This window comes from Hippocampus guttulatus, chromosome 3 (genome assembly GCF_054856545.1).
Source record: "Hippocampus guttulatus isolate MCC_2025c chromosome 3, RoL_Hgut_1.0, whole genome shotgun sequence".
Taxonomy (NCBI): domain Eukaryota; kingdom Metazoa; phylum Chordata; class Actinopteri; order Syngnathiformes; family Syngnathidae; genus Hippocampus; species Hippocampus guttulatus.
The window spans coordinates 13,767,645-13,777,535 of NC_141263.1; the positions used below are offsets into that span (position 1 = coordinate 13,767,645).

Here is a 9,891-nt window from a genome sequence, read left to right on the forward strand (position 1 = left end):
CATCCAGAGACAATCATGTTAATCTACAGTGGATATTACTCCTTATGTGCCAGAAGATAATGCGGTTTATTCAACAGTGGTGATCATAACTATGCAATGTTCGGCACCAATTTTTTTTTCAGCTTTGTTTGGTTGATTTTTTTTTTCTTTTTGTACACAATTTGGTTGATTTTTTTTTTCTTTTTGTACACAAGTCCATTTTGGTGACATGCAGTGAGCAAGGAAGGAAACATTGCAGGGCGGAAGGAGACGGTTTACACCACTTCCCTGGCCGTAACACGCACAAGCTTTCACTCACGAGCACTTGATTGCGCCGCATGAAACACATTGTGTGACTGCATTCATCCACTTCACCCACAGCATGACCGGTGTCTTCAATACTCAAATTTTAGGATTCGTTTACTTGTCACTCCTGCCCGCTTGATTCATGCAAGTGGACGCCTTTGTAGTTTTATTGAGCTGCTTGTCATTTTCATTCACACTTGGGTAAAAGTTTCAAAAGCCGTAAAGCTGGTCTTGTCAAAATAAAAATCACAAGACAGGCATAACAAAGTGCAGTCTAGGTGGCTCCTTGTAAAGGTTTCACTTCTACATTCCATCAGCACTATATTTTCTTTTTGTTGGGGGTGGGAGGTTCTCTTCTGTAATGTAAATGTAAACTAAATTGTTGTTACAGCAGTTTCTAGTTCTACAAGATCTCTTTGTAGCTTTTTTTTTGACAGGTTTTACATACATTAATTTTGCTCCGAGCAAGTAGTGTACTGAGAAGAGGAAGGATGTAAATCAGAGGGAAAACAGTCAAGTAATCACGAAGCATGTGCAGAACGTAAGCCCAGCAGCCATTTGGCAGAGATAAATGCCATTAAATAATGGCAGACGGCTATTATAATAACATTTAATGGACCCTAACTTTCTTTTGAATGACTGGAGGAAATGCCATAAATACTGTGGTAGCAGCTGAGTGGTTATGGACACAGGAGGTGATCGTATCCAAGAGTAAATCACACAGGCTGTTGGACAAGGTTTGGATTCTAGCATTTCTGCTGTGGAATGAATCAAAAATAAGGCCAATGGAAGACTTTTGCCGTAAAAACACAAAATTAGTGCTTGACAAAGCAATAGGTTGCTCAACATATGATGCCTTATCTTGCACAAAATGTGAATCATTCCAGACAGAAAAATGTGGGGGCGCTGACTGAGTCATACTGCACAACCAATGCAGGGTTACATTTAAAAAAACATTTTGTTCAAGGCCTTATCAAAGATTCCAGCACGGGTTTGGATGGAAACCAGGAGCCGAGGTTTTCTAGCCTCCGAGAACAGGTGAATTGTGTGTTGATCAGAGGCAATGGTGGCAGGTATGATGGATGGATGGAATGAAGTGAAATTATTTTAGCAAATTATTGTTTGATTAATTGCCAGCACATTTCAGGAAAGGTCTATTAGAAAAGTGGAAAATTAGCAGGGTTCATGAGAGGCACGTTAAATCGGGACAGGTGTGTCCTGATTCCAACTTAGCATGAGTGTGATGAATAAACATTTATTTAAAATAATTGGTTTATTAACTTGTCAGGAAATTCCAGAAATAGCCTACTAGAACATCTAAACTTTATTAAGGGTTGGTTAATCAGATGGACTTTGAATGGTACTATTATTTTGTCATCTTGACGACAGCACAACATGACCTGTGGTTACTGTGAGGGAGTTTTGCAAGCACTTTAGCTGGATTTTGACCTCGCGTCTTGTCACTTCATTGGGTTAGCTGACAGAATAGCTTGTCAACATCACACCTTTCTTTGGAGACTAGTGTGTGGATGCCAGCACCACCACTACTGATAGGGTGAGAGGTGCTACTGTGCGGGTGATGTAAAAACTGCTCAAATACTGGGCAGACGATGCATTAATTTGTAAAGAAAGCTATCGCTTATATCCAGCTTCAGGTCCATGTACTAGTACACTTGTCATCACTACTAGGACAGTTCCACATACTAGTAGAATGATTGCCTTACTAGACATTAGGTCCACCATAGAATGGCAATGCGGGACGCTGTTAGAACAACTTTGGCATACTGTTAGTTGGACAACTACATGATGCTGCTAGTGAGGCAAACAGGCACTACAGTATTGTAAAGTTGACCTACAAGTAACATGTGGTTGTTCTACTTGAATGCCAAAGTTGTCCCACTAGTGAGGACAAAGTGTCTGTCTACTAGTACATGAACACATCCATTTTTATATTAATGATATTAAATACATGCTCAAGCGGGGTTCCATAGATTTAAAGCAGGCATTCTTAAAAAACTAATAATGCATAAATAAACAAAAGGTGGACACAAGAGTTTGTCCGGTTTTCACTGAACTAGAAGAGAGGCGCTTTACGGCGCATAACCACCTCAGCAGAAAAAAAAGGAAGGAGAGTAAATTTTTTTAATCGGGAAGCCGAGACCCACCCACAGACCGACAATGCCAATAAATCAATAAACGCCTTACCACAGTCAAGTGTAGATGTTTTCATTGCAGCAGGATGCGAATTACCTGTTGCTGCTGATGAAACCTTGAGAAAAGTTCAACAACAAAGTCAGGTGTCTCACAATCGGCGGTTCCAATGACGTGAACACAATTCACACTCCGAGTAAAAAAGGCAACTTCACTCGTGGGTGTTTCGTGCTGGACGTCAGCCGGTGTGTGAGGGCGGCGCTCGGACGTGGACACATCCCACAGCTGCCGCCTCTGGCCGGGATAGCTCAGCTATCACTCCACGGGAGACCGCGTCTTCGTTCAAATTGAATTAGACTGTCTCAACGCCAAACTGAATATGAGCAACAGACAGGTCTTTGAACACATCATTAACTGCAAGCGTAAAGAGCGTATACGAATTCGTACACCTGACCGGTCTTTGAACGCATCCTCAAACCAGTTCATATCAGAGCAACCGGAACGATTATGATGTTTAAATGACGTTCGTGCGACACATGACGCCAGCTCGCTTTTCGATACTGTCACATTCCAAGCATATCAGCAACAGAGCGGCCCGGTCGGCGGCAGTAGCACGCGGAAGACAGGACAGTAGTTCAATCAAGCGTGGACTCCAACAAATGAGACGTCTCACCATCTAGCGGTCAGACTGTGGAAAACAACAGCGGATGGCAGCGTTTTGTTGTGAATAGCACCATCTGGTGGGAACTAGAAACAGTACAGGAACCATTTTCGTTCCCTTATTTGTCTATAGTGGCTCGGTGAACCAGTGGTTAGCCCGTCGACCTCACAGTGCAGAGATCATGGGTTCGATCCCGGCTCCGGCCTTCCTGTGTGGAGTTTGCATGTTCTCCCCGGGCCTGCGTGATACTCCGGTTTCCTCCCACATTCCCAAAAACATGCAACTGGTTCAGGGTGTTCGGAAAATAGATGGAGAGAGAGAGAGAGAGAAATAAAATAAGAACAAAAAAATACAAATAGAAAAATATAGAGAGGTGTTTCTAGTATTGAAAAAGTAGTATAAATTAAAAAAAAACAACATCTGCTTTTGTTACGCTATGGGTCTCTATGATATCGTCTACATTCACAAAAAAATTGGAAAACAAGATATTGATCAGGAAGTGCACGATGCAGCATTTCAATGCAGTGTCATGTGACGCAGTGGAGGTTTAGCATCAAGCCCTGCCCTCCTCTTCCTCCTCCGAGTGCAGCAGCCTTGTACTCGTGATGAAGATGCGGCTGAGTGCAAACATGCAAGCCATCCTTCTACTTTTAACTTTGCTGGTGCCCTGCAATGGCATCCTGCCCGATTTGGTGCATCCAGGAATCCACCTCATCCTGGGCAGTTCCATGCAGGAGGATGAGCGCACAGTTATGCAAGTGGAGCAACTGGCCGAGGACCAGCGAAGGAATCCACATAAAGTAAGGAAAAAATGGCATAGCATGTGAATGCATGGTGGGTTTTATGTGTCCTAAAGATATGATGTGATGTTACTTTGTCTCTGTCATGTCTCCTTTCACACAGGAGACAACCATTGCGACAGCAATAATGCAGTCAACTGAGGAGGACAACCATATTGACACTGTGAGTACTTCATGTTCATGTTTATACATGGGTGCAATTAAAAAATAATTATGTAGTTTGACCTCAAATATGGAAACACAAAAAGATCAGCTACATCATAGAATGAGGCATTCAAAGTTGTGAATGTGTCTGTTTAGGGCTGCGTCACTACTATGGATTGTGGGAAGGAGAGGTACTGTCTGCACGATAAGCACAATTCCAAATGTCAACCTTGCAAAGGCACCGACATGGTGAGTGAAGCGGGCCCGATGATTTCAACTGGTGTGCTTGTGGGCGCTTTGTCAACATTGTTGGAGAATAGAATGAAAAAAATGTATTCTTGTCAGTCGACACTTTTGCTATTGGTGGTATGTTTGAAATTGACCTCCAGTGTGCCTGACTGAGGGTATAGAACCGACAGATTACACAAAACCCAACTTGTAAAGAAAAATTATAACGACCAAACATGTATGATGATATGGAAATTAAATTATATTAAAATATGTCACAATTGAGAGCATGAGTAGGACAACTGTCTTACTTTCCTTTAAGTTCTCTGAGCATTTATTCAATATCAGTCCATGCACTAGGAATTTGTTTTTCCCTCCGAGTAAGAAAACTCAGTACACTAGTAGGGTGACTAGGGCAGACTACTGGAATGAGGTTCTTACTGGTGATATTTTCTTCCCTACTACTGAGTGACATTTCTACGGAGACTTTGGCATGCTAGTGGGACAACTGCTTGCTACTTGTGAGGCAAAATTGCACACTTGTGCTACTAGTCAAGCACTGGCTGATAACTATAGTGGAATTTTATAATGTCCCTAGTTCAGTCCTTCTCATATAGTGAGGTGGGGCCCCCGACGGAGGAAGCTAAGATGGGCGCAGCACAATGCCAGAGCGGGCACGCGTGATCTGTAGAACACGCCAAATGAGAATTATGAGTGAAATTGCACATCCACTACAGTAGGTGGCAGTGGCACTCTACCATTCAGATTTGTGTGTGTGTGTTTATTTCAGTAGTTGATGCACTTCAAATCTTTTCTCTGACAGACTAAAAAAATGTTAATAAAATGTATGTAAGCTGATCCATATTTCTTTTTTTGTTTTCTTTAATGTTAACCATGATACAATGTTATGTAGAAGTATACTTTTAACAATACTGTATTATAGACAAATTATAGTATTATTGTCATGGAGAATTGTGAGGACGCAAAATGTTTTCTTCCAAAGGGAGGGCGTTGCAGAAAATAACTAAGATGCACTGCACTAGTTCCATTAGTACACTGAGTTGTGTTATTGTTGAGGACGTTACTCTTCAGCTAGATATCAAGAATATGGGATATGGTATTACGAGTACACTCTGTCGTCACAAGTAAAACAATTCAGCGCATGATGAGCGCACACTAGACATTTTTTTTTCATTACTGCATGACATTTCTGCACATTAGAAGGGCAACTTTGCCACACTAGTAGGACAACTACATGCTACTAGTTACGAAAAAGTACTAGTGGGCATTTTTGATGCTGCTTACAGGGTCAAGGAGGCTACTAGTGCATGCTACGCTTCCTAGTTGAGCCTAGTAGTGTTACAAGTGCAGCACAGTAGTGAACCAGTAAGGTCATACTGCATACTAGGATGCTTGTGTGTGATTGCAGTCCTGCACTGAGGATGAGGAGTGCTGCGGTGTCCAGTTGTGTGTTTGGGGCCAGTGCAGTCCAAATGCAACCAAAGGACAAGCCGGCAACACGTGTCAGCATCAGGCACACTGCAGCCCGGACCTCTGCTGCGCCTTCCACGCAGGTGACCCTCACTCAAGAGTTAGTTGTGTCCAAACCCCGATCCTGCCTGTTTTAGATGTCTCCATCTTCCAACGAATCTATCTGAAATGATCGGGATCGTTATCAGGTGGACATAATTCAAGATTATATACCACTGAAAGGCTCGCATACACTACTGAAACGGTCTCAGACTTCTGAATTATTTTGCTTGCATGACTGAAACACTCTCACACACTATTATTTTGATAGCGCTCTCATTCCATACACATTACCGAAACTCTCATACACACAACTGAATTTACTGTCGGTCATGCATAGTACTGAAGCACTGTGATTCAACAGAAACCCTGTCACACTGTAATCCTACTGAAATGCACTCGTAAAATATACAAAAATACATGTTTCAGTTGTGAAATTTGTTTTGCTTGTGGCCATGAGAGCATTTCAATAGTGTGAAAATTTTCAGCGAGTGTAATGAGAACATTTCAGTAGTGTGTGAATGAGAGTGTTTTTGTATCATGCATAAAGCATTTCAGTGGTGTGAAAGAGAGCATTTCAGTTGCATGCATTGAACGTTTACAGGAGTGGGTGAGCATTTCAGTTGAGTTTAAGTAGTGTGTGTAAGACAATTTCAGTAGTTTATGAAAGCATTTCACTGGTATGTGACTTTCAGTTGGGTGTGTGTTTCAGTAGTGTTTGTGAAGGCTTTCAATAGTGTGAGAGGGAGCTTTTCAGTAGTGTATGAGAACATGTTAGTACTGCATGCAAAATCTTTTCCTCCCCTCTCACACACAATATTGGAAAAAAAACATGCTGTACAATACACTGAAATGCGCATTTTTTTGTACGAGAGTGTTTCAGTCATGTGTGCAAGCCTTTCAATAGTGGCTGAGAGGATCTACTGATTTACATCCCTGACAGCCTCTCGTAAAGCATGTACAGTATTGATGTTGTTACATGTTGTGTTCAGCCCTCCTCTTCCCAGTCTGCTCCGCTAAGCCAATTGACCGCGAGCAATGTTTTCCTACCTCCAACCACCTGATGGAGGAAGACGCACCCAGAAAACATTGTCCCTGTGCTGGGGACCTCCACTGCCAGCATATGGGGTGAGCATCCATACATTCATGGCAAAATTGTGTTCCATTCATTTTGTGTGTAACTTTTGGCTTCAGTTTTTGATATACGGTATTGTATACATTTAATTTGATACTATTTTCAATAAAGGTTGCTGATAATATATATTTTGATAATGCAAAAAAAAAAAGTAAAAGTCTATACTGAAGGGACCCTTTCAAGAGAAAATGTGAGCAGCAGTTTCAGTAACATTGTGGGCCCCTTTTAAGAACACCAGCCCCCCGATTATTATCATTTTAAAAACAGCTTCACAATTCACGTAGTTTGTATTGCTTTAGTGTCATCTAAAGGTCACAGGGGGTACATGATTTTAATAACGGTACATTTAAAATTCGCTATCCCATCGTTTAGAAAGCGTATGTCGTCATTAGGGTTTTGGGTGCGCTGATTTTAGGCGAGAGGCGGGGTACAGCCTGGACTGGTTGCCAGCCCATCCCCATTCACACCCATGGAATGAATTTAGTGTTTTCCAAGTAACATAAGATGCATTTTAATCTCGATGCATGTTTTGGTCACAGCAAGGGCTGCAATGGAGGGAACACATATTGAAAGTGAATTGGAAGTCAAGCTGTGGAATTTGCAAAATATTACAAGTTGGCCACTCCCAGGAGATTGGAATTGATTTCTCTCCCCTCTGCCAGACGGGGATCCATGTGCCTTAAATTGGTGGACTCGAGCGAAGAGGATCTGACAGACAGCCTGTACTCAGCCATAGACTACATCCTCTAAAATGCTTCATTCACATCGCAATATTTCTCCTTGGACCCCAAGAAACTGCTCAATTCCGCTATGCAAATATCACAAAGCTACACAATATGGAGAAAAAAAAGTCTATTGTTTTATTTGCTTACCAGAGGTTGACAAGTCTGTCAACTGCATGACAAGCTCAATGGCCTGGAGGTGAAAAGTTTTTCAGCGCAGTCCTCATCATCAGGTCCATGAAGTGTTTGTAGCCTTGCTTGAACTATGCACTGAAGCTTCACACACTACACTGTAAGACCAATAAAATTGTACCGCACGCTGTTTGGAAATGCAGTCATTTTCCCCACAGAATGTAATCAGCAGAGCATACAGTATACCCCAGTGGAGTAGTAAAACCAGGAAAGACATTTCTGCTTTTGACATCAGGAATGAGTGAGGCCATTTGTGTATGTATTAATACTCACCAATTCTTAGCTGTACAACCAATTAGTAAGATCCATCAATTTTCTTTTTCTAAAAACGAATCACCTTGAGAGGCAAGTCCTAACTAAAGACTTTAGTACTATGCATTTGTGCAATGCAAGGCAAGCTAACAACCAGAGTGCAAACAATTGTTGAAAAAATCTTTTAGAATGTCAACACTATTCAAGTATTGCTATACGCCAATTGGATTGGATTTGTGCATGTATCCCACAACACATCATAAATTTGAATATTTTGAAGTTTTGTGCATGCAAGTAGCTACTTTCCAGTCAGCCAAAGGTGTCAAAGTTAAGGCCCGCGGACAGATCCAGCCCAGTGCACAACTTTGTTGCTCACAAAGACAATTCGAGTGGGCTTCATCATGTGCCTTGCTATTTCTTTTTTCTTCACTTTTAACAAATATGACAAGAATTTTGTTGTCATCAAAACCCTTGAAGTGAAAAATTTTGGATGAAATATTTGTCACAATTTTCCATGACATCTGATCTGGTCGACAGCTGTGCGTCAGCAGATGACATGGCTCCCCAACGCATGACAGACTGGAAACTTCACTCCGGACTTTAAACAGTTTGACTTTTTGTTTGTTGTTTTTGCAATTGAAACGCAAAACTGACTTTGTTCTGAAAAGAGTACTTGGGGTTTCAAGGCTGCTGTCTTCGTCCCTGTCACTTGTGCATCTTTTCGACCATGTGTTCCTGTTCCTCTTAACATTGTTTGTGTACTTTGATACAGCGCACAGTGAGAATGCAGCTTCGTTTGCGATTTCTTTATGAGACCTTTTCTCCTTACGGGCAGTATCAATGATGGTTTTCTGCAGAGGTGGGCATTACATGAGAACTAACGGAAGGTCCATCAATCCATCACTGACTGGCGCCTGTTTTGCTGGGGATTGACGGGAACTTTAAGGAAGGACACTCTAACCACTGATGGAGGTTAGTTTTCGTCTCTCTGTGTATTTGTCACCAATTGGGTCAAGTACTGAGAGACCTCTCAACCCGTCACTGAAGGGCACATGTTTTGCTGAGGAGTGTCAAACACGCTCCGCCTGTGTCATACAGGTTTATCAACGGAAGAATTCCATGAGTTTTTATACTAGTGTAAATACTGTATATTTTCTTTGAATTGTGAGCTCAAAAAAGGGTTTGTTTTAAAAATCCTGGTGATGGACCACATGAGGTGATTTCAGTTCATAGTTCCACCACACACTGAAAGCAATCGAACTGAACAGATGGAAACAAATTTAAAAATAATACATTTTGTAAAAAGCCAGTGGCACAGTCCCCTGCCAGACATCTGGCAAGTGACCTTGGCGTGTGTACAGAGTTGCTGCAGGGGCAAAACTGTTCCACACAACCTGACTATTTCTTTTTTAAATTTTAAACTTAGGCGTGATTGTCAAGGAAGAAGTTTTACTCCTAGAATGAGAGCAAAAGTAGCGACATAAAAGGAGAGTGGCTGTTGGTTCCATACAGTTACTGTACTTGTGTATTTCCGAGACAGAGACGCTCCACGTCTCGCTTTCTCATTCACAGATCAGCTACAGATAAGGAAAGCTCACATGAAATGACGTGATTGTGCAACACTGTTTAGCAGCAATTCAAGTTTTTAAAAGCAATGACAGATGATTCGCGACTCATGAAAACTAGTCACTGATCCCTTGTACACTGGTCGCTTTCAGCTGTGATGCTTGGTGTGAGGCACTTCGAGCATAAAGTTGGAAGTTGTCTAGTTTTGAGAAAGAAAAACTGAGG

The 9,891-nt window shown here is 41.8% G+C and overlaps 2 protein-coding genes across 5 annotated transcripts in view; one reads left to right on the forward strand and one right to left on the reverse strand.

The window, feature by feature from the left end:
• Positions 1–3,053, reverse strand: part of mical2a (microtubule associated monooxygenase, calponin and LIM domain containing 2a) — a 38,534-nt gene extending 35,481 nt beyond the window's left edge. For 2 of the 4 annotated variants that reach the window (XM_086106909.1, XM_086106907.1), the window contains exon 1: positions 2,491–3,053. The gene's annotated coding sequence lies outside the window, so the exon portion shown is untranslated. The remainder of the gene's footprint in view (positions 1–2,490) is intronic. The other 2 variants (XM_086106908.1, XM_086106910.1) reach the window with 2 other exon arrangements.
• Positions 3,054–3,546: 493 nt separating this feature from the next.
• On the forward strand, positions 3,547–7,973 carry dkk3a (dickkopf WNT signaling pathway inhibitor 3a). Its single transcript, XM_086106918.1, has 6 exons — positions 3,547–3,897; positions 4,001–4,060; positions 4,198–4,290; positions 5,699–5,843; positions 6,792–6,927; positions 7,597–7,973. Exons 1-6 carry the CDS (start codon positions 3,703–3,705, stop codon positions 7,682–7,684), a joined length of 717 nt encoding a protein of 238 aa, XP_085963044.1. The 5' UTR covers positions 3,547–3,702; the 3' UTR covers positions 7,685–7,973.
• The last annotated feature ends 1,918 nt before the right edge of the window (positions 7,974–9,891 follow it).